The 23,825-nt window shown below is 41.7% G+C and overlaps 3 protein-coding genes across 9 annotated transcripts in view; all 3 read left to right on the forward strand.

The window, feature by feature from the left end:
- The first annotated feature begins 148 nt into the window (after positions 1-148).
- On the forward strand, positions 149-3,270 carry ola1 (Obg-like ATPase 1). The gene is made up of 11 exons (XM_056750509.1): positions 149-249; positions 816-913; positions 1,074-1,217; positions 1,303-1,430; positions 1,628-1,803; positions 1,918-1,998; positions 2,079-2,176; positions 2,266-2,406; positions 2,535-2,631; positions 2,725-2,847; positions 2,922-3,270. The coding sequence occupies exons 2-11, from the start codon at positions 816-818 to the stop codon at positions 3,021-3,023; spliced, it is 1,188 nt and encodes a 395-aa protein (XP_056606487.1). The 5' UTR covers positions 149-249; the 3' UTR covers positions 3,024-3,270.
- A 1,851-nt stretch (positions 3,271-5,121) lies between these two features.
- sp3b (Sp3b transcription factor) lies at positions 5,122-9,857 on the forward strand. 7 transcript variants are annotated; one of them, XM_056750506.1, is made up of 6 exons: positions 5,122-5,376; positions 5,643-5,740; positions 6,305-7,478; positions 7,585-7,792; positions 8,203-8,399; positions 8,479-9,857. In XM_056750506.1, the coding sequence occupies exons 2-6, from the start codon at positions 5,672-5,674 to the stop codon at positions 8,757-8,759; spliced, it is 1,929 nt and encodes a 642-aa protein (XP_056606484.1). In that variant the 5' UTR covers positions 5,122-5,376; positions 5,643-5,671; the 3' UTR covers positions 8,760-9,857. The 7 variants fall into 7 exon arrangements, with proteins under 7 accessions (XP_056606484.1, XP_056606480.1, XP_056606482.1 ...); XM_056750502.1 differs by having other exon boundaries at positions 5,122-5,337; XM_056750504.1 differs by having other exon boundaries at positions 5,125-5,337; positions 7,612-7,792.
- Positions 9,858-10,926: 1,069 nt separating this feature from the next.
- dnah9l (dynein, axonemal, heavy polypeptide 9 like) overlaps positions 10,927-23,825 on the forward strand; it is a 43,645-nt gene continuing 30,746 nt past the window's right edge. Inside the window, exons 1-27 of the mRNA XM_056750059.1 lie at positions 10,927-11,166; positions 11,330-11,473; positions 11,549-11,733; positions 11,815-12,010; positions 12,310-12,409; positions 13,411-13,622; positions 13,699-13,941; positions 14,906-15,073; positions 15,150-15,266; positions 15,345-15,482; positions 15,626-15,750; positions 15,840-16,035; positions 16,777-16,881; positions 17,485-17,657; positions 17,860-18,082; positions 18,419-18,748; positions 19,568-19,822; positions 19,966-20,135; positions 20,226-20,448; positions 20,520-20,636; positions 20,741-20,827; positions 22,059-22,217; positions 22,344-22,427; positions 22,532-22,690; positions 23,325-23,447; positions 23,524-23,646; positions 23,722-23,825. The exon at positions 23,722-23,825 is cut by the window's right edge and continues 121 nt beyond it. Coding sequence (XP_056606037.1) covers positions 10,927-11,166; positions 11,330-11,473; positions 11,549-11,733; positions 11,815-12,010; positions 12,310-12,409; positions 13,411-13,622; positions 13,699-13,941; positions 14,906-15,073; positions 15,150-15,266; positions 15,345-15,482; positions 15,626-15,750; positions 15,840-16,035; positions 16,777-16,881; positions 17,485-17,657; positions 17,860-18,082; positions 18,419-18,748; positions 19,568-19,822; positions 19,966-20,135; positions 20,226-20,448; positions 20,520-20,636; positions 20,741-20,827; positions 22,059-22,217; positions 22,344-22,427; positions 22,532-22,690; positions 23,325-23,447; positions 23,524-23,646; positions 23,722-23,825 — 4,499 coding nt within the window. The remainder of the gene's footprint in view (positions 11,167-11,329; positions 11,474-11,548; positions 11,734-11,814; positions 12,011-12,309; positions 12,410-13,410; positions 13,623-13,698; positions 13,942-14,905; positions 15,074-15,149; positions 15,267-15,344; positions 15,483-15,625; positions 15,751-15,839; positions 16,036-16,776; positions 16,882-17,484; positions 17,658-17,859; positions 18,083-18,418; positions 18,749-19,567; positions 19,823-19,965; positions 20,136-20,225; positions 20,449-20,519; positions 20,637-20,740; positions 20,828-22,058; positions 22,218-22,343; positions 22,428-22,531; positions 22,691-23,324; positions 23,448-23,523; positions 23,647-23,721) is intronic.

Below are 23,825 nucleotides of genomic sequence, written 5' to 3' on the forward strand. Positions count from 1 at the left end.
TTAAAAAATAAACAAAGCACAGTTGTATCTAATTTGGAACCAAATGCTTCATATATAACTTTATTAAATTCTACGTTTAATATAACGTCCTGGCGTCACAACTCGTTTCGGCCAATCAGGATGCGTGGATTCCAGGCTCTTCCGGTGTGCGCGTTCTTTCCCTTCCATCGGCCGAAGTGTGAGGCGGCGTGTGTTCGCTCGTGCACAGTGAAATTCTTCCTCTGTTGACACACATTGCGTGAAATCAAGGTGATAAAACACACCCTTTATATTCTTTTATGTAACTTACATGTCAGGGAAATGATATTTTATTGCAATCGTCTTGTTTTAATTGTAAATGAATCTGTCCACACGACCGGCATGCTAATCTGCTACACAGTCATGAGTTGAGGTGGATGTGTGTCTCTCAGCTGGACTCAGATCAGTCATACTGTCCTCCTTCTATTAAAGCAGCTGTCAGTTGGCTGTGGTACAGATATTTCAGGTTTATGTCTTCTGTTACTCGTCCAGAGAGAGGCGAATGTTTAAGAGTGAATCAGGCCGGTCACTTTACACTCCATGTGGAGGCTATTTTGGGATCGTGGTGGGCTGTCCACTGTCAGTGGGCTCACTGTCGTGAAATGGCAACCAGGCAGTTGGCCGAGCATTAAGAAACTACACGTTATTAGACATTTTAATAATGCAAAACATATTGCATTTGTAATACAGCATTCAAGCATGGCCCCTAAAAAGGTGTGGTAGCTGCAGAGCTGCATTGCTGGTTGTTGTCTGGTTAAATATGTAATGCATTAGAGCGAATGTTGTTTTCTCCACAGATGCCTCCAAAGAAGGGAGATGGACCAAAACAGGCGCCCCTGATTGGACGCTTTGGGACTTCGTTGAAAATTGGAATTGTTGGGCTGCCAAATGTGGGGTGGGTGTCACGTAGATGCCATTTGGCTGTGTACCTCTGACTAGTAGTATCAGATTTGTGCTTAACGGCAAACTGTCCTGCTTCGTAATTTGTTTATTTTTTGCATTAGATATGAAATGCCAAAACATCATAATTCTAAACGATTCGTCTGTGATTTTAGAAAGTCAACGTTCTTCAATGTTCTGACTAAGAGTCAAGCAGCAGCGGAGAACTTTCCGTTCTGCACCATCGACCCGAACGAGAGCCGCGTGCCCATTCCAGATGAACGTTATGACTTCTTGTGCCAGTACCACAAACCGGCCAGGTGCCTACTGCATGTCTGCGTAACGGAATTATCAGAACCACGAGAAAACATGTGGAACCAGAACTTAATCCCGCTTTCTCTCCAGTAAGGTTCCAGCGTTTCTGAGCGTGGTGGATATTGCAGGCTTGGTGAAGGGTGCCCACGCGGGACAAGGTTTGGGAAACGCTTTCCTCTCTCACATCAGTGCCTGTGATGGCCTCTTTCACATGACACGTGAGTACATCACCTTTGTTTTTACCTGCAGAAAAGTTGAAGGGTCCCAGGGTTGCCTTTGTGAAGACATTTTAAATGATCGTTTTCAGTCCAGGAATTGTGTTCTTTTAATGAAAGTAATTTCCAGGAGGTAGTAAATGAACGTTTTCCAGTTTTGCTGTTCGTAAATCTGCGATTGTTTGTGTGTCTGTGTGTAGGAGCTTTTGAGGATGAAGACATCATTCATGTTGAGGGCTCCGTTGATCCGGTAAGGGATATGGAGATCATTCATGAGGAGCTGAGGCTGAAAGACGAGGAGATGATCGCTCCAATCCTAGACAAGCTTGAGAAAACCGCCGTCAGGGGATCGGACAAAAAACTCAAACCTGAATATGTGAGGAAACTACATTGGCAGTGTCAAACACAGATTTCAAGCATTATTCGCGAATACCTGTCTTTTGTTTGATGTCGCTCTTTTTCTTCACTATTCCGTTTCTTGTGCTTGCAGGACATCATGTGTAAGGTCAAGGCATGGGTGGTCGACGACAAGAAACATGTCCGTTTTTGCCACGATTGGAACGAAAAAGAGGTCAGATTGGTTTTTATCTGAAAACGTTACACCCGAAGTTGTTTTTTAATTCCGGTTAAGATCATCTTCTCTCTTTTCAGATTGAGGTCTTAAATAAGTATCTGTTTCTGACATCCAAGCCAATGATCTATTTAGTGAACCTCTCGGAGAAAGATTACATCAGGAAAAAGAATAAATGGTGAGACATAGCCATGACTTTGTGTAGTGCTCTTGTGTACTTCCTTCAGAGCGTTTTGAAACGTTTGTGGTCTCCTCTTTCTGTCATAGGTTGGTGAAGATCAAGGAGTGGGTGGATGCTCATGATCCAGGTGCGCTGGTCATCCCGTTCAGTGGAGGATTTGAGAGCAAGCATCAGGACATGACCGATGAAGAACAACAGAAATATTGTGAGGAGAACAAAACACAAAGGTTGGGATTTTATCTTCTCTCTTAGACCTGTATTCACCAAGAATGAGTTGGAAATGCTGTTTAAGAACAAGGTTTATTAGATTATGCAAATCAGTGTAACCGTTTTGTCAATTTGTTTTTGGTTTCAGTGTTTTGACTAAGATCATCAAGAGCGGGTACGCGGCCTTACAGCTGGAGTATTTCTTCACCGCCGGACCGGACGAAGTGCGCGCATGGACTGTCAGGGTGAGACCGACACTCATCCATAGTGTCATCCATACTCCTGCTCTTCCATTTCCTCAGCACCTCTAAACATACACATACATTTTTATCTTACAGAAAGGCACCAAGGCCCCGCAGGCTGCTGGAAAGATCCACACAGACTTTGAGAAGGGATTCATTATGGCTGAAGTCATGAAGTATACAGATTTCAAAGAGGAGGGCAGTGAAAACGCTGCTAAGGTGAGAATCTCTTGCTTTGAGGATTGCTGATGAGGTCACACACTGAACTGATAATGTTGTGTTATCGCTCACAGTCCGCAGGGAAGTACAGACAACTGGGACGGAACTACACTGTGGAAGACGGTGACATCATCTTCTTCAAATTCAACACACCGAGTCAGCCAAAGAAGAAATGATGTCACGGTGGATCAGATGGACTATACAGCTCGGCCTGTGGGCAGCATTATGTGGCAACTGTGGCGAGTCTCTACGCTTTTGGCTTTGGAACATTCAGAACACAATGGCACCGCAGTGGTGTATGTTTTTTTTATTTTATTCTTTTGGCTGATGGTTGAGATTAACATTACGGCTGCACCGCTTACAAAAGCTGCATGTTACACTTCAATTCAGGCTGTAAATAATAAAACACATCCTCAGACCAAAGTGTGTTCATTTACATCATTATTTTGACATGTCATACTACAATCATAAAGATTGAATTGGCCGATATTTGCAGTGAAGATCAAGTGTGGATAATAATGTGGGTTTGGCCTTTGTATTGTTACAAGTTTTGTATCTTAATATGCTTGTTGAAATCTTCTGGATGTATTGTGCAGATATATTAGGCTGGCAGACTGAGGAGCTCTCCACCAAACACTGTAAATGCCAAACAATTCCCAATTTACCACCACAAATCCAAAGAGTTTAAAGTGATATTTCACCCAAAAATTTAAATTCTGTTATCATTTATTCAGCCTTAAGTAAGTTTATACCTATATAAATTACTTTGTTCTGCTGAACACAGATAGATTTTCACAAGAACGTTAGTAATTTTTTACTTTTGGGACATCATTGACTACCATAGTAGAAAAAATTTAATGGTAGTCAACGGTGCCCCAGATTGTTAAGATTCTAAATATCTAGTTTTGCGTTCAACAGGGCAACAAATGTACAATCTTCTTTTTCCTCCTATGGTAGGGGATGTTCCCAGAGCTAAAAATGGCTCACATTCTTTCAAATATCTTTGTGTTCAACAGAACAAATAAACGAATGCGGGTTTGAAACAACCTGAGGGTGAGTAAATGATGAACAAATATTTTGGTTAATTGGAAGTTGGCAGTAGGTAGAAATTTGAAAATGGTTAGACCAAATCGTGCGTGGGACAATTTTTTTTACATCTATATTGAAGTAACGAATTGCTTATTCATTAGTTGAACTTTAGGTGTATTTGAGGTTGCCACCCATTTACGTTTGACTAGTTTGTCAACTTCAAGTAAAACTGAAACAAGTACTAGATACTGATGAGATGTTTTTGTCCTTGAAACATGTTTCTTTTCTACAAGTAACATTTACTTTTCTGAATTCTTCATGATTGATATTTTAATGGAACTAGATAGAAACAATACTAATATTTACTAGATTGAGAGTTTGGAGAACCGGAAAACAAGAAAGTATGTATTACGCTTAACAGTCGTTTTTTGTGTGTTGAAGGACCCTTATTACAGAAATCAAGTTTGTTTACTTGATATGTGATATGACTTACACAACTTTCTCTTTAGTATTAGATGTTAAAATATGTATCTGTGCTGTTGATGACATCAGGTCTCACTGGAAGATCATCATCAGTGTGGCTTTCATGGTTAAAAACACTAATAAATAAGACAAGTGTAACATACATTAGAGAACTGTGGTCTCGCTGGCTAAACAAAATGAAATAAACCAAAGAGACATTTTAGCTTATGTACAAACATACATAAATGAAATATTATTTTAGTAGTATATTGTGTATGCACAAGAGTGAAGAGATGAGCAGTTGAGGTGGTAGATTGATGATGATACGAGCTCTGAGGACATCCGGGGTCACATCTGTTTCCCCAAAGCGCTGTTTACACAGGTGGCTCAACCGACACGTAAACTCAGGCTAACCGAAAATTACAAATATACATTACATTTCGCTGTATCTAACCTTTGTCACGCTACACTTTATAAATGTGAGTTAGGTGTAACATAATTCCACTTTTACACTTAAACCTAAATCTAGCCTTTGCAGACAGCCGTGATAGTTAAACGAGTGGAAAACGTACAACATATCTGACATTATGTTTAGTGTTGTGCTTTTATTGTAATGGCCACCGGAGTTGCGACGAACTTCCTGCCATATGTGAACAATTCCAGCCCGATTTCCAAAGAGTCTCCGCGTCGAACGACAAACAGGAAACGACTGTGCCGCGAATTTGACGGACGCGCAGCTCGACCACTCCATTTGCGGCGGGTCGAATCACACGGCCAATGGCGTCGTAGAAGAAAGGCGGGACTTCCGCTTACGCGACGCAAATCTCACTGGCACTCTCCGAAGCCCCACCTTTTGTGTTTCCCGCACCGTCAATCAAAAAATAAGAAAAAAATCGACCCGAATCTCCGATCACAACCCGCCTTTGATTAAAACAATCATGTTTGGAGTTTAAATGAACAGATAAAGCGCCGATTTTTTACATTTTCACGCTATGACTGGTACGTAACACTTTGCCCGATCGAAGCACAGCGCCGCCGGTGAGTTTGGAGAACCATTAGCCAAGCGAGCTAGCTCGGTGTTTAATCTTTCTCAGCGGCGACGCTAACCGTTAGCCAGCTAGCCTTGACTTTAACAAAGTAAACATTTCTACCGAGCGTTGCTCGGGCAACGCCAAGAGCGCAAGAACCGCCCGATTCGTTTAAATTCCAGGCGGTTTGGTGGCTAATCTCCGCCTTTTTCGAGGTGGGAGTTCGGTGAGCATGAATTTGTTTTGAGTTTTTTCTCTCTCGCTGTGTCTCCGTAGCCCCAGAACAGCCAGCGAAACAGCAGGAAATGGCTGCCTTGGACGTGGACAGCAGTCAGAGCGACTTTCTGCAGCCCCCCGGCGGCGCCCAGGACCAGGTATTCGGTCCCCCCTAATTTTGCTTGTTCGTTCCCCGTCGCCGTCTCGCGGGGTGTTTTGGTGAAGTTCACACGTTTTAAAAATTGGGGGGAAACGTCGAACGCTTCCTGTGAGCCTTCGGCTTGTACGGCCACCCACTTTCTTACCCTTTAAACCCGCCCATTGTGGGTCGGACAGACTCGCCACCGTCGCCTTACCCGTTTTACCTGCGGTGCTCCCGGGTCACCCCCACGATAGGGGAGGACCCCTCCGCCGGGATAAGCCTCCACCCCTGCCCGGTCTCTCGCAGATCCGCCACAGCTCCACCGTTCACCCTGGAGCTGCTGTGTGCAAACACGAGCTCTTTGTGGGATTTGGGGGAATTAGATTTTAGCTTTTTTAAATATTTTTCATTCATCTCTGTAAACAGATACACAGATGTTAAATTGAACAAACAATTGATCCCAACCCAAAGTTCCATTTTGAAATGATTGATTTTTCTTGTTTATTTCATGAAATCCCTACTGTTTATTACATTTGTTGCGGAAGGAATGATGTGATTTTTCCATATGACCCCTCAGCAGAACACAGACCTCACGGGCATCCAGCTGACGGGCTCATCGGATCGCTGGGAAGTTCTGACGCCCGTGAGCTCGGGTAAAGACGAGATGGCGGTGGTGCAGGTATCCAGCGGAGGACTTCTTAGCAGCAACGGGCAATACGTGGTGCCACTACAGACTATGGCAGGGCAGACCCAGCCTGTTTTTGTTACAGCAGGGGTAGATGGCACCGGTGCCAACGGGGTGCAGTACCAGGTTATCCCCCAGCTCCAGGGGACGGACGGGGCGTCATTAAGCTATGCAGCCACAACGGGCGGAGCCACGCTGGGCACAGACATCGCCATCCTTCCAGACGGAACTCAAGGAATCACTACGGCCAACAGCGCCAACGACCTCCAGGGCCTGCTAAGTCAAACTGGGCATGTACAGCATATTTCCACCGTCTCGTTGGCCGGCTCTGGGTTCGGCGCACAGGGCCAGGTCGTCGCCAACATGGGTCTGCCGGGCAATATCACATTAGTGCCGATAAACAGCTTGAGTAACATGGATCTCGAGTCTTTGGGGTTGGCTGGTGCTCAGACCATAGCCACGAGCATTACAGCAGACGGCCAGCTCATCATGACCGGTCCCGCCTCCGCGACAAGCGAGAACCATGGTGAAAGCTCGGGCGGAAAATGCACGGAGCCGCTTAACGCCAACAATGCTAACGCCTTTGTGCCAACCAACACCTCTTCCACAACGACGTCTCTGCCAGAGACGATAGATGGCACCGGGGTTCTCACGCAAGCTACCGCCGTGTCGGCCGGTCAGCATGATCCGTCATATATCCAGCAGAACCACAACGCCGGCGGCGAGCAGGTGGTGCAGATTTTACCGGCGCAGGCGGCCGACGGTACGGCGCAGACACTACAAAGCGTGCAGCTGTTGAACGCTGGTACCTTTCTGATCCAAGCGCAAACCGTCTCTCCCACCGGGCAGATCCAGTGGCAGACCTTCCAGGTTCAGGGAGTCCAAAACCTGCAGAATCTGCAGCTGCAGGGTGCCGGCGGTGTCTCGTCCTCTCAGATAACCCTCGCCCCTGTGCAGACCCTTTCTCTCGGCCAGTCTGGGGCCACGGGTCAGATCCCTAACCTTCAGACAGTCACGGTCAACTCTCTTGGTCAGTACCAGCAAGAAGAGAACACAGAAGGCCATTCAGGTATGTGAAACAAATCTTGAAACATCAATTGGTTATATTCGTGTGTGTAATTAATATTTACAGTGATGCTCTGTAAGCAAACATTGATTTGAGGTCTTGTGCACAGACCATAGACCCTTCTCTCATTTTGCAGATATCCAAATCAAAGAAGAACCGGAGTCAGACGACTGGTCTAATTCCACCCTGAACACCAGTGATTTGTCACATCTTCACGTGCGGATGGTCGATGATGATATGGAGGGGGCGGGGCAAGAGGGAAAGAGGCTTCGAAGGGTGGCCTGCACTTGCCCTAACTGCAAAGAGGCTGGAGGAAGGTAATGTTCACTTGGTTGTAATTGAAGGGACAGTTCACTCAAAAATCTGTCATGAAAAATGCTTGTAACCAAACAGTTCTTTGACCCCGTTGACTAAAATTGTAGGAAAAATGAGAATGGTAGTTAAAAGTGCCTAAGAACTGTTTGCTGTCCCACATTTTGTGTCCAAAGGAACCAAAAAATTAGTAAGTATTTTTTCTAACTATGGTAGTCAATGGTGACCCAGAACTGTTTGGTGACAATCATTCGTCCAAATATCTTCCTCTATGTTCATCAGAACGAAGAAATGTAGTCCGATTAAGTAAATGAAGACAGAATTTTTTGTTTTGCGGGGAATTGTTCCTTAAAAAAAACACTTTGGCATTCAAGGACATTTTTCTTCATTTTGTACGTGTGCCCACTCATTTCAGAGGTTCGGGTACGGGGAAGAAGAAACAACACATTTGTCACATCCCAGGTTGCGGTAAGGTGTACGGCAAGACGTCTCATCTCCGAGCTCACCTCCGCTGGCACTCAGGAGAGAGACCCTTCATTTGCTCATGGAGCTACTGTGGAAAGAGATTCACCCGCAGCGATGAGCTCCAGCGTCACCGCAGAACACACACAGGTACACGAAACATCTGTGAACATTATATTCATCAGCATTGCCCTGTGCACCATTAAAAAGTTGTGTATATGTTTTACAGGAGAGAAGAAGTTTGTGTGTCCGGAATGCTCCAAACGTTTCATGCGCAGCGACCATTTGGCCAAACACATTAAAACTCACCAGAACAAAAAAGGGCTAAACTCCAACGCTGGGGCGGGTCAGATGGAAGCGACGGCCGCCCCCTCGGACACCATCATCACGGGGGGCGGAGCCACTCTCATCCTGACCAATCTGCAGCAGGCCGGCAACCAGGACCTCCTTTCAAACTCCGACCTCCCGCTCCAGCTGGTCACTGTGTCTGCCAGTGAAGTTATGGAGTGACCAAACCCTGCCCACTTTCACAGCTCGTCTGCTTTTCACTATCAATTTTTATATATATGATAAATATATATATATATATATATTATAAATATATATATTTTAAAAATGACTTATCCATTTATGTCCGATAGCAGTCTTTTGTACAAACAACAAGGCAAAAAAACCCCAAGACATTAAGAGTGGTTCCAGTTGCATACACGTACACGCAAGCATCTACGTGCTCATATGAACTCTGTCTTGTACACGTGAAAAGACGTACACGGAAATGCCTTATTTTGTATCATAATCTGTAGTATACGATGCTGGAGTTGCATGTGTTTTTACTTTTGCTCACGTATATGTTCAGGGGACGATAGTTTGAGAGTGCGTGATTGCCCATGGATGTTATGGTACCCAGAATGTGCTGGAGTGAGTGGAGTGATGTCTGCTGTGAGGGAAACCTGCTCATGATTTGTCCATTTTTATCCTCTCTTCCCTCTCAGCTGGCCTTCGTCCGAACGTGTCTTCACTCTTTGATTCGATTTGTTTTATCATTGGATGTCATGTTAGCGCTCTTGGTCTTGTCCTCCGGATCACGTCTGATGGCGGCGAATTCAAACAATCGTGTAATAAACGTACTTTTCTCGTATCGTTCTTCTTGCTCTTCAGATTATACCGAACATAACATTCATAATGTCTCTTCCGTTTTCTTTGTTTTCTTCAGCCCCAAGCTGTTTATAGCCACAGTTTATGTAGTCTAATATTGATTGTGTTGTATGAAAGACTTCTCATTTTGATTACTTTTTAAACGTGTAAAATTTGATGTTACTTTTGTACAACTTTTTTCTTTAAATGGAACACGATTAAAGTCGGAAACCTTCCTATGACTATTCGTAACCAAATGTTTGTATTCAGTTTTTCCTCTTGATGTGTGTGCCAGTGATGCCTCAGAACTGTGCCTGTGTTTGAAGTGACAGACGGCAATAACAAAAGCACACTTTCTGCCGAGTAGAGTTTTCAGTGTGCTTTGATAACATATACATGGGTGCCTTTGGGTACCACAAAGCAATGTAGTTTAATACTGTGTGTGTTTAAAATACAGATAAAAAAGTAACGGTATGAATGGCAGTTCATTGGTCACAGAAATGTGAAATTATTACAATACAAATATTGGGTGTATTCGGGTAGATCGAGACAGGTTTTCACTCTGAGAAGACTTTGGAAAACTGTCCTAATCGTTCTGAATTCACCATGCAGTCTATTAATGCCTGCAAATCAAATAGTGTGCTGTATACAGTATGAAATTTAGCAAGGGCAGGAATGGTAGATTAATATTTTGCATGCCTTTAAGATGTTGTATTGTTTGTTTTGCTGCCATCTATTGTGCTAAAAGAGCTGAAGTCATTTTATCATCCAAACCCTGTATGGGCACTTTGGCATCAGTAGAGGGCAGTGTGTCAGTAAGTGCTATTTTCCATGCACACATCAGGGCTTTACTTAAAGGGACAGTTCACCCAAAAATTAAAATTCTGTCCTTATTTACTCACTCTCAAGTTGTTCCAAACCTGTAAAAATTCATTGGATCCGATGAACACAGATGAAGATATTTGGACAAATGCTTGTAACCAAACAGTTCTGGGTCACCATTGACTGCTTAGTAGAAAAAATATAAAGAAATTTATACAGATGTGCAACAACTCAAGGGCAATAAAAACTTTTTTATTTTCAATTTTGGGTCCCTTAAAACGTGCACATCATACAGTTATACGTGTGTTTGATCACTTTAAGCATGATGTGTAGTTTTATACGTTCCAGATGTCTCGGTCCCTTTAATTGGCGCTTAATTTAAAATGAGGCTTCGGGATTATGTTGAAATTTTCCAGTCTGGATTATGCTCTTGAGATGTGTTTCATGAATGATTGTGCATGAGATCTGCACGACACGATGTCTGTGAGTATCAGGTTATCACACACTCAGGTTTCATGAACAGCACACAGACGCAGGTACAAAACGGCCATTGATCCTGTTGCCATAGTGACCTGAGTGACCCACTGGAGGGTTTCAGATTCCCGGCGGAGGATCGCATGAGGTGATCGGTCAGATGCTGGAAGTCAATATTGAGATAAACAGCTGATTTGTGTGTGGAGAGATGCTTGAAGAGTAACATTGACACATCTCAGCTCTCAGCATGACAGAAGCCGGTGTCCGTGTTCCTCTGGAGCAGGTGAAGGCCGTCTCAGATGAGCGAGTGGACTTTCTGAGGGAACAGGCCTTCAGTGTTCTACGACTCAAAACGGACAAGTGGAACCGTTTCATCGGACTGGAGGAGAATCAGAGAGCTCTGCTGGACTTTCTGGACCAGAGCTGGCGAGAGTATCTGATTCTCTTCATGGGACCGGGAGGAACTCTGCATGCTGGAGATGAACAGGTGAGTATGTTCTCATCCTGGCCGCTGTGCCGAGCGTTTCTTCTCGAAGTGTCTTTTTTACATTCTGTACACTGATCGGCTGTTTGGTGTACGAAATAAGTCCTCACTTGTTTCGAGGGCTTTCGCTTCTGAAAGCGCCACATCCGTCTTTTCCTTCCATAAGAGCTCCTCGTCCTGGAAGACCAAACTTCTGTCTGTCCTGAAGAAGAGAAAGGGGGTCATCTCCAAAACCTCCTTTAGGTCTCAGCTGTGGCTTGGAGAGGTTCCCGCACTACCCCTGGATTACACTCCTATCATCATCTCTCAGGTAAACTGAATGAAGAGGTCAGCTTTGGAGATCACGATGTCTTTCGGTGGTTCTCAGTGACGTGTGTTCGCGCAGGTGTTTGTCTCTCTGATGGGGTGTCCGTTAAATCAACGTGTCTGGCCTCGAGTGGTTGGGCAGGACATTTGCAGACACCTGGAGCATCTGCGCAGTCAGGCGGTCACACTGAGAGGACGAGCTCACGGTCAAATTCTGCTTCCTCTGCCGCTGTGTGTGGAGAGAAAAGACGAGCGGCAGCTCAGGTATCATTCTGTGTGTGTCACTCCATCATCCTCTCATCTCACATTCAACCTGTTCATGAACGCTTGTGTGTGTGCGTGCAGCTCGGATTCGTGTCTGATCGACAGAACGCTATTGTACTCGATTGAGACCATGGTGATTCAGTGGTGTCAGCTGATGGGCTCTGTGCTGCAGCGGGACTCTTCTAAAGTCCTGCGCGATGGGGACCACCCGGGCCCCACGGCGGAGCTCAGTTTCTGGGCCAAACAGAAAGACAATTTATTAGGAATCCAGAAACAGGTGGAGATGAAGTGCAGCATTAATTCATGTCAATCTTAAGTGTCAGCGATTATGGATTTAAAGGGATAGTTTAGTCAAAATCATAAATGCAGTCATTTCTTTCTCGTCCCTAGGCTACATTAATTGTTTATAATTTTTCATTTTTCTACAATGGGACTGGATAGTAACTTTCTCGAGATTTAAAATGACAGTGTTTCTGATGCTCATTTGGTTGAGACAAACTCTATTCCTGAGCTATTCCTTTAAGACATTTTATTTATTGGAGTGTAATTGAACCTAATTTAGTTTTATATGTGCAGCTTCAGAACCCAAAGGTCGATAATGTGCTGGAAATATTGCAGAGGATCATCAGCAGTTATTATTCACCTTTCTGTGACATCATTCAAAAAATCAACCACGGTAAACGCACGCACACACACACACACAAACACACACACACACACACACACACACACACACACACACACACACACACAGATGTCTGTTTTACTATCTTCGTGGGGACAATTCATAGGCATAATGTTTTTTATACTGTTCAAACTGTATATTTTATCCCCTTACCTAACCCCTAAACCTAAAGATCATGGAAAATATTTCCATTTTTAGATAGAAAAAAAAGATTGTTTTGTAAGTGGGGACCTCAATTTTGGTCGCCACAGTGACAGGGGTCCCCATGTGTTGGTGTGCATTAAGGTTTATTTCCCCACCAGGATATAAAAACATGTTCACACTCAAACACCAGACACACGCGCACACACATATACACAGACACAGTCTGGTTTATTATCTCCGTGGGGACAGTCCATAGGCGTTATGATTTTTATACGTACAAACTATATATTTTATCCCTTAACCCTAAAGATCATAGAAAACTATTTGCATTGTTATATTTAAAACGTTTTTTTGGTTTAGGTCCCATATATAATATATGTATAAACAAGCCCACACACACTTTCACTTTACCTTAATGATGAAGTATCCTGCATTATACATTAAAACGTTAAGGATTACATATGATGTGATACATTTTGTCTATCAGAATTGTTATTTTTGATCATCTTCAGTGTGGTCAGTCTGTATTTTACCAAGCAGCTTCTCAAGATGCTTTTTAAACACTATTGAAAGCAGTTCACGTCTTTTATGACATCTTATCGGCTGTTTTCTTACTAATCAGTCCAAGGCATCCATTTCAAGACCACATTTAGGAAATAAACCATTTTGTAATGAAATAAACTCATATGTTTGCACAAATACATATTTCAGACATGAAGCGAATGCCTTCCGTTCAAAAGGTTCAAGAGGAACATTTCATGACCCTAAACATTCAACAGTAGTGTGTGTTTCTTTGATTTGCGTTGTGATTACAGTACTGGAGGTTCTCCTGTTCTCTTATATTGCAGCGGTGGTGGAGGCGGAGGACATTGATCTTCACCTGCGTACGCTGCGTCGTCTCATATGTGCGTTTGAGGAGCGGAGCTTCAGTGATCTGGAGCCTCTGATCCCGGCTCTGTTTCACACACTCGCTCTCATCTGGACACATTCACACTTCTACTGTCATCCCAAACACATCGTCACACTGCTCACTGAATTCTCCAACCTGCTCATCGACAAGGTGAATTTATTTCCCATCAGAAGTTTACACACAAAGACTTCAGGATTTTCTGTAACGTGTGTGTGCACTTGTGCAGGCGTCTCTGTATCTGATTCCTGAGGAGCTGTTTAAAATGGAGTTAGAGGAGGGGGTGGAGCGGGTTCGGAAGGCCATCCAGGTGTTTTGGATGTTCCAGCGGAGTTTCCGGCAGTACAGAGACAAGCTGACACCCGATGGACCCTACAGCCGCCCGGGACACACGGTCAAACCCTGGGACTTTCCATCTGAACTCGTCTTTCACAGACATGACTGTATCATGGAGAGACTGCGCATGATTGAGGTGCGTGGATGTGAAAAAGATCACGAATGAAAGTGTTAAACATAATCAAATGTATTGTAAAATATATAGTTGGTCAACCAGCTTGAACTGGTTAAAAATCTAAGTACAATGACAAACTTTCTGAAACGACAATCCACAGACTATAGACAAGAAAAGAATATATACATATTTACAGAAATAACAGAAAGATGACAACAAATAATAACAATAATGCTAGACAATAAGACAATAAGTGAAGTTGCACGGGTGACACTGTTGGCATTTTTAAGTATTCAGTATGATAATGTTTCTATTGATAGGATGACAAATCATTAATCAAAGTCCCCATGAAAATGTAAGTGTTTTTAGTATGAGCATGTTAACTTTAATGATATCTATAAACTAGCACACACCAAAACACTGAAAAAATGCACATGTAGATGATATAAACATCAAAAACTTACAGTAAAGGATCAATCATTTTTACGACATCATTCGGCACTTCAGCTTCTCCTGAAAATTGTTCCGACCAATTAAAACCTCTCTAGTGTCCGGAGAATCTAGAACAGCATCTTGGGTGGCCCAAGATATACCCAGGTAGGGCACCGATTTTGTGGTATTTTATGAATTATAGAAAAAGTATCATATATTATATTTAATCAAACATAAGAAAAATAAGACCACCAACCAGAAGAATTGATGTTGCAGCGTTGTATAACTGAATATGTTTTTGGTTTAATTAAAATGATAAGTTTATAAGCATTTATTTGGGGGGCTGCAAAGCAATGGTCAACGAAAAGGTTTGAGAGCCACTGATCTAGAGAATCTATTGTACAAGTTACAAAGTTTTATACAATTTTAAAAGAAGAGAAAGAAGAAGTTATTTTGTATTAGAGTCAACATTCAACATGTTTTTTTCTTCTGTGTATACATCAGGAGCTTCAGCACCACTGCAGTCTGTGATGTTTGTGTGTGTTTGCATCAGGAGTTGTTTGCCTCCGCTCTGGATTTTCTGAAGCTTGAGCGCGTGGAGTTGGGCGGCTCAAGAGGAAAGATTCTCAGCGAGATGGTGTACGGCATGAACGACGAGTTCTTGGACAGCTGGAGAACTGTAAGAGAAAGCAAATATGATCCACTCGACTACAACAACAAGGTACTACCACACCTACACAAATCCTGAAAAAAGGCAGACACACACATTCATGCACATTCTCTCGGCTGTGTTGTAGGAGTTTGTGCGTGACTATCATCGCTTAATGGAACAGTACGGAGATTTTGATCAGAGGTTGGGAACTGTGATAAACTTGGCCTTCCAACATTCTCTGGGTTTAGAATCTGCTTTCAAGGTAACAGCGTTTGTAATGGTACCTTTGTGAATGTGCGTCTGTGAAAGTCCTGTGGATCATCTGTGTGTATGTGTGCAGCTCCTGCAGATCTTTGGGACGCTGTTGGAGAGGCCGAGGGTTCACCAGCTTTTTGCACTGAATTACAATCAGCTGCTGGTAATGTTTGAAGAGGAGATCCACATCTGTCAGCACATACTGGACGGCCAGAGAGAGAAGGTGATAATGGGTCTCTTTCTTCAGTGGAACGAAAAAGAAGATATTTTGAAAAATGTCTCAGTGGTAAATATGGTCTCACAGGGTTGATTTGACTGTGCCTTGAAAATGTTTCATGTGGTTGTTTGTTTGTGTTTTGTATGTAGTTGCGTATGGGCTGTCCCGTTTTTGCTAAAAACATGCCGAATGTTGCCGGTAGCCTGAAATGGTCTCAAGAACTGAGAGATCGGATCCTGTGTAACCGCAGTAACCTCAGTCAGCTTACACATATGTAAACAAACCCACTCCACACATACACACACCCGTGTGCTATACTTCTGCCACATTTGATGATGTCATACCTGTGTGTGTGTGTGTTAGGCCATTAGACAGTCCTGAAGCACAGCAGGTGTTGCGGGTGTGTGAATGTTTATTGGAGGTCTTGGATCGGCTGGATGAGGAGGTCTATAATAACTGGAGCGCTGGATTGGACGAGTTGTGCCACACCCATCTGAATGAACCGCTGCTCTTATTGGACGAGGAGACTAGCCTTTACAGCGTGAACTTTAACCCTGCCGTAAGAACACATGCTCATCAGGGTATCTATCTTAAGTCCGAAGATGTGACGAATTCATGGGTTTCACAATAGAACTCCTCATGGTTACTAAACAGATAAGTAATAAATAAGGCCATGTGAACAAAATTGTAACTGTGTATATACAAATTTAATTGTATATATTGTATAATTGAACATAAATCTACTTAAAGGTATAGTAAATATAAAAAATAAAAATTCTGTCATCATTTTCTCACCCTTAAGGTGTTCCAGACCTCTATAAATGTATTTGTTCTGTTGAACACAAAGAAAGATATAACATAAGTCATTTTTCCTACAACTTCCTACTAACATTGTTCTAAATATCTTTCTCTGTGTTCATCAGAACAAAATAACTTAAACAGGTTTGAAAAAACTTGAGGGCGACTAAATAATGACAGAATTTACATTTTTGGGTGGACTTTTAATCTACTTTTAAATACTGTAGACACTATATCATAGTTTCTGCAGTCAGAGCAGTTTTCAGATATTGAGATTTTTAAGATTTTCCACCTCTCCATTTGATTTTGTAAAAAATAAAAAAGTCCCAAAATGTACACAGTGCAAAGAAAAATCACAGTAAGTCCCAGAATGAGAATATGTGAACAACTAAATTTTTACAAAAATGTCAGATAGAACCCAATAATTCCAAAGAGTCGATATAGCTGGTTTAGGTTTAAATATGAAAACACCAAGCATGTTTTCTCTGTGTTGTGTGTTTAGTTGACATCAGTTTTAAGGGAGGTGAAGTATCTTGGTAATCTGAAGAATCACAACATTCCCAAAGCGGCTGTGAATCTGTTCTCCAAACGGGAAACACTTCACCTGGTGAGATCACACTTGTCTGTGCGGTTCTTTCATATGTTGTGCATTGAAAAGTTAAACTGTGTTTTGACATTTTATCTATGATCTTGCTTGTCTTATGCGTTCTGTAAACTGCTTTGAATCTGAACCATGTTTTATCGGTGAATGATTCAATTTCTATAGAATGGTTCTTTTCAAAACATTAGGATATTGAAAGGATCTAAATTATCTGCCATCTCATGTGTATATGACCTCTTTTCTTCAGCTGAACACGAACAGATTGATTTTAAAGAAATACCAGCTCTCCTTATCTTTGTAATGCCAATAGATGCTCCAAAAAAGCCCTTGCACCCATTATAAATGTCATGTATCGTATGCCACAGTAGTTAACTTTTTTTTATATACGCCCACAGTTTTAACATGCAAAATAATTTAATAACATATGCACCTTGCGTCTGTTTTTCTTTTACTTTGGTTTTCTTATATTTGTTTAATTATAGTCTACTCTTAATGTATCATATTTATCAAAAGTAGCTTAAATGCAGCAAACTTTGTCATATAATTGACTCTAAAAATGTATAAATATGAATATTAGTTGACATCTGATGTGTGTTTTGTTGTTTGCAGTACACCAGTACTCTGTCTCAGATCTGTCAGTGGTATAATGAACTACACAGCACTATTCTGGAGGTCGAGCTGCGGTTGGTGGAGTCAGAGCTGGAAGAAGTGAGACGTAAACTGAGGCCAGCGCTTAAGGAACTGCGATGGAGTGATGAAGACCTCGATGAATACATCATAAGGTGACACACATGTACTTTCACATCACGATCAGCTGCATGAATCAAGAGATGTTTAAAATGTCAGTATGAGCAGGAATGTTAGTTAGTCACAGTAACCTTTGGCTTTCAAAAGAGTCAACATTCTTAAAACAACTTAAGGACCTGACAACAAGTTTTATTTTTTTGGGTGAGCTGACCTTCATTATGTTGTGTGTTCCTGTAGCACGAGTGATCTGGTGCGCGGTGTGTCCGAGCGTGTGCAGAAGAGCAAGGCCAACGTGGATAAGCTGCAGGGCCTGATGGGAGTTTTCAGTCATTCCGCCTGCATCACACGCAGGACCAGTCGCCACGGCAACCTGCTCAACCTCGCCGATGTAGAGGAGAACTTCCGTCGTCAGTACGCTCTCATCGCGCGGACAGGAGAAAAGATACATGAGCTCGTGCAGGTGTTTCATGCAACCATAAAACTGCAATAAGAATAAACAAACTATTGAATTAAATAAACTGTTAAAAATAATTCAAATATATATAATGTAGATTCAATATGTTAAGCTTATATTAATGGTTTACAAGTTGAGCTGTCTTTGGAAATGGTAGTTTGGCCTCATTTGATTTCAACACACCCACCTGCAATTTTTATTTCAAACAAAGATGACGATAGAGAGGCAATAGTTACAAATTGGAATGCTTAAAGAAATGTTTATCATAAAATGTAAAAAGGGGCTATACAGAAGTTTTGAAGATGTTTTAACTCTCATTCGCTTGTTGTCGTTTGTGTTCAGGGTAATGCGGTTCTTCTCGGTGCTGATGTAGACTCCGAGTCATGGCAGTCTTACACAGAACACGTAGACAGAGCGGTTCTCTCTGGGTTCTGCAGTGCCGTACGATGTTCTCTTCAGTATTTAGTGGAGAACACGGATCCATTGCTTCGCATCGCTCCACTGTTTGAAGTTCAGCTGACCCTGACCTTAGACATGACCTTTCACCCTCCACTCGACCTTTCCAAGAAGGCCAACTTCTATGACGTCATTGACCAGATGGTAGCAGATATTTTCAAAATGGCCTCATTCATGAAAAGAGTGGCCAAGATCAAACAGTCTGAGACGTATCAGGTCTGTATCGATAAATCGATACTTTTTTGTTCATTTATGATATATTGTGTATCTTTTTTGCTTAAAGTCCTAGTGAAATGAAAAATGACAATGCCAATTTTTTCATTAAATATTGCAGTATTTATTGTGAATAGTTTATCAATGTGGATCATTCTCTCTTTAAAATTTGTGTGCCCTCATTATCTTTAGTTAAAATCTGAAAATGCACTTCCTTCCCGTAATGACTGTGAGACGGCTTGGGCGGAGCATCCGTTAACTCCTCCCCTTCCACTGTCATTTCAAAATGCAACGGCTGATTGTAAACATCCAATCAAAGCGCAGAGAAATTTGAAAACCACGGCCACTATTTTTATCATTCAAAATCCATTTCATCCGGAAATGTGTGAAAATACCGAAGCAAAAACGATCGCAGCTTCCGGTTCACAGGGACTTTAACCTTCTAAAATGAAATATTTTTTTAGTGTTATGAAGTGCATGTTAAGTGTGTATCTAATGCTGTATGTATGCATTTTTTCATTCTGGTGATGCCAATGATGGGAAATGTTGTTTGGCATGCTTGTCATAAAAATAACCTTCTCTCGATCCAAAAAATTCATGGCAAGATTTTCCACCAAAACTATAAAAATACATTGTCAATCAAATTCTGTAACGAAAACAAATCTGACCAATAAGCTTCTTTCCTTCTGTCCGCCCATAACTGCAGTTGCCACTGATTGTTTTGAGGTTGTGGTGGCATTCGAGTACGTTCATCCCATAAACATAATCATTCAAACGTGACTTTGAGAATCTAAATCTAAATCTGTTCTTGTTATTTTTTAGGCGGATGTGGATCAGACACCCGAGTTAGCAGGGTTAGCTCAGCTGGTGCGTAGCCGTGCACATGAAGCCATCGCTAAAGTCAAAGAGTTCCAACACTCCTTTGATTCCTATCGCTATCTCTGGACCGGAGACAGGGCGGAGTTTATGAGGCAGTTCCTGCTGTATGGACACGCCCTTTCTGCAGAGGAGGCGGAGCTTTATGCAGATTACGAGCTGCCTAAAAACCCGCCCAAACTGCAGAACTTCAGAGAGCAGGTAGATGTCAGCTACATAAAAACTGTAGAATAATGATCTGTCAAGAAACATTGATGCAATTTTGAAACTTTGGGGTTTACCTGTTGAGCCACACAGGTTTGCATGAGGTCATGAAATGGAAAACAGATCCTGTTTGTCTTTAGATCAGTGAGTTTGAGGATCTTTATGAGAAGGTGCGTTTGTTAGAGGAGAAGAGGGTGTTCTGTGGATGGTGTCAGGTGGACATCAAACCTTTCAAAATGTCTCTCATGAACATCATCAAGAAATGGAGCTGGATGTTCAAAGAGCACCTGCTCAACCACGTCAGCGACAGGTGACACATCTCTCCATGCCGAGAAACGTATCGTGTCAAAATGACTGAAGAGTCAAAGCACGCACCATCACGTCTCTCTGTTTTATTTAGTGTGCAAGACTTGGCATCATTTATCGGGAACACGGAGCTAGGGTTGGTGAAGACCGTTACCGATGGGGATTACGGTAAACTGGTGGAAATCATGGGTCACCTGATGGCCATCCGAGACCGTCAGCTGAGCACGGAGCAACACTTTAAACCTCTGAAAGCCACAGCGGACCTGCTGAAGACATACAACCAACAGCTGCCGGAACACAACTATATACTGATGGAGGTAACCCGCTCACAGTCACACAACACATTCACATTCGGCTAATTCACTAACACACACACACATTCCTTCAGTCACTTCCAGACAAATGGAAGAACCTGAAAAAGTTGGCGTTTACAGTAAAACACGAGGTGGCTCCTCTCCAGTCCAATGAAGTTGCCGTCATCCGCAGAAAGTGTGTACGATTTGAGGTGAGTTAATGTGAACATTCATTACCATTCATTCATTCAGTTCTGTGAGTGATGAGTTTATGACAGCGTTGCAGGGGATGATGGGAAACTGCTCTGTTTTGTAGATTAAACAGCATGAGTTCAGGGAACACTTTCGCACGGAGTCCATCTTCTACATCAGTCTGGAGGAGCCGTACAAACTCATCGACAAGGTGCTTTCACCTAAAAACATTATTCTGTGCTTGTTCAATGGTGTAAAATCGTTGTATTTGCCTTTCTCTTCAAATAGATGATTAAAGATAAAAATGACAAACAAAATATTTTTGATTCTTGCCAAAATAATTGAATAAAAATAAACCAAAATCAATAAAAAAATGTCACGACCTATGTTATTAAGACACATTTATTTGTGGTTGTTCTTCATTAATTTCAGATTTGTTCTTATTGTTTTTTATTTAAGTTTATAGTTTTATCAGTGTTGGGTGTAACAAGTTACTAAGTAATTAGTTACTGTAATTTAATAACTTTTCCCTTGAAAAAGTAAAGTAAGGGATTACTCTCATTTTTTACTGAAATTTAATTACAGTTACTAAATAGTGTGTAACATATTCAATAGTGGAAACTACATCATATATTTTAAAGTTAGACTTATAGATTTGATTTAATGTATGCTTGGCACATTTGTATTGGTCAGTTAAGAACAGGAATTTATGTAGTTACTGTACTTATTATTTATTTGAATGAATTAAAAGAGCCGTTGCATGTCTACCCTTGAATCAATTCTAATCATGGTTGATGTAGATATAGAAAGTAATTTGTATAAGTAATGAAATACTTTTTACATTTAGGTATTTGGCAGACGCTTTTATCCAAAGTGACTTACATTGTTTTATCCTATACATTATACATAGGCATATGCAATCCCCTGGGATCGAACCCACAACCTTGTTAACACAATGCTCTTACCACTGAGCTACAGGAAAGCGTCATCCGCAGAAAGTGTGTACGATTTTTGGAGGGAGTCATTTGTAAAGTAATCTAATTACACTATTGAATTTGTATTTAGTAACTAGTAATTTGGTACTTTTTCAGAGTAAATTAACCAACACTTGAGTTTTATTTTTTGTTGTGCTTAAGTGCATCTTAAATCAAATGCATTATTATACATCTTGTATTTTGATGTGTACAGTATATATAAAGATTTTGTATAACCATGCCCTTCAGATATCACTTTTGGTCCCTAATGTATGCTTAATTTTTTTTTGATATTGGCAAAATTTATCCAAAAGTCCTCTCACCCTCAGAAATAAATGTCATTTTTGTGTGAACTGTTCCTTTAATGTTTGCTTTACCTCAACATGATGTGACATAATACAATATTATTCCAATGTTATATTTAAGACCATATTTGTGTGTAATATGTATTTGTGTGTTTGTGTTCAGGCGAATCGTGTTGTGGCTCAGTTAGAGAGTGAGATGTGTAAACTTCAACAAACAGCCAATCTGTTCGAGGTCAGTTTTCCTGAATACAAACAGCTGGGACAGTGTCGCTCGGACCTCATCCTGGTTAAAGTCGTCTGGGATATGGTCATGTTCATCAAGGTAATCCAAACTTCGCAACACCTGGCCTGCACAGATCAAGAACATCTGTCAGAAATCTAATATTTTGCCTCTCCAAATTTCATCTGGAATCGTGTGTTCTGATTGGCTGGTGATGGGTAATTGTAGTCCAGTACCTTGGACTGGACTAAGACTCAATGGAAGGAGATCAATGTGGAGCAGATGGACATGGAGCTCAGGAGGTTTGCGAAGGTAAAATCTCAATCACATCAATAAAAGAGTGTGTTGTTGTAAACCTGAGACGTTTGTTGATGTGTGTTTGTGATTGTAATATCTGTGTGTTTGTTTTTGTGTAGGAGATGAAGACTCTGGATAAAGAGGCACGTGCGTGGGATGTTTACAGCGGTCTGGAGTCTATCGTGAAGAATCTTTTGACATCATTACGAGCCGTGAATGAACTTCAGAACTCAGCCGTCAGAGAGAGACACTGGAGACAACTCATGAACACAACAGGGGTAACAAACACACATCAATCATCACATAAAGAATTGTTGAACTTTTCCTAAATACATGTCGAAATATGACTGTTGTGTTGCTTAAAAGTGAAAATGAACTTCTCGGCCGTACCTGAAGTCTGACCAAATACAGAGCATCTTTCACCTGTTTCTCCACTTTTCATTTTCTGCAAATAAATACAAATAGAATTTTGCAACTCCACTCGCTGTGTGTAAAAAAAATGCAATCCCAAATGTTCAACCTGTTAATGTTCATGTATTTAGGGAAAATAATATTTGAATTGTCCTTTTGCTACAGATTTGCTAGACTATCTTAAACATATATCAATGCATTTTCATTTTAATTTTGCATCTTACAGAGCGTTTAAAATATCAATTTAAATTAAATATTAAAACCAGTGTAGGAACTGACAAATAAAAATAATTTTTTTTGCACTTAATGTTGCACGTTTGTTATTTAAAATGTTTATTTAAAAACACAGTTGGGTGGTCACATTGCATACTACATTGCGACTTTGCGTATTGCATTTCAGATGGAAAATAGCTACCAATATCCTTCCATATATGTGTTCTGCAGTGAGGACCGCCAAGAATTTGAATTAAGACTGCAAAACCAATCTCTCTCTCTCTGTAGGTGAGTTTTGTGATGGGTGAAAACACGACGCTGGGTGATTTATTGGAGCTTCAGCTCCACCGTGTGGAAGAGGAGGTGAAGAACATTGTGGATAAAGCGGTTAAAGAGATGGCCATTGAGAAGGTAGAGAGGGTCTCTTCTGTGTGTGTGTGTGTGTGTGAGACAGACGTGATGAAAATCTTCCTGTTTGTGTGTTGAGATTCTGGCTGAGATCCAGCAGACATGGTCTATGATGTCTCTGTCATATGAGACGCACACCAGCACAGGAGCACCTCTGCTGAAAGCTGATGAGAACCTCATCGAAACCCTGGAGGACAACCAGGTGACTTTACGTATAGTATTAGAAACAAGTTCGACCAGATGTATCGCGTCACATTAACACGCTTGTGCTCCTCAGGTTCAGCTCCAGAACATTCTGATGAGTAAGTATGTGGAGTATTTCATGGTGGAGGTGAGCGGCTGGCAGAGGAAGCTGATGGTGGCTGATCTGGTCATCGGGAC

Source organism: Triplophysa dalaica, chromosome 6 (genome assembly GCF_015846415.1).
Source record: "Triplophysa dalaica isolate WHDGS20190420 chromosome 6, ASM1584641v1, whole genome shotgun sequence".
In the NCBI taxonomy this organism is placed as follows: domain Eukaryota; kingdom Metazoa; phylum Chordata; class Actinopteri; order Cypriniformes; family Nemacheilidae; genus Triplophysa; species Triplophysa dalaica.

Bases quoted from the DNA above. Each gene is read 5' to 3' on its own strand.
- ola1 (XM_056750509.1), top strand. From the start codon at position 816: ATGCCTCCAAAGAAGGGAGATGGACCAAAACAGGCGCCCCTGATTGGA. The intron at 1,431-1,627 runs GTGAGTACATCA...GTCTGTGTGTAG, and splicing joins TGGCCTCTTTCACATGACAC to GAGCTTTTGAGGATGAAGAC. The intron at 1,804-1,917 runs GTGAGGAAACTA...TTGTGCTTGCAG, and splicing joins AAAAACTCAAACCTGAATAT to GACATCATGTGTAAGGTCAA.
- sp3b (XM_056750501.1), top strand. The intron at 5,741-6,301 runs GTATTCGGTCCC...ATGACCCCTCAG, and splicing joins CCGGCGGCGCCCAGGACCAG to CAGAACACAGACCTCACGGG. The intron at 7,793-8,202 runs GTAATGTTCACT...CACTCATTTCAG, and splicing joins TGCAAAGAGGCTGGAGGAAG to AGGTTCGGGTACGGGGAAGA.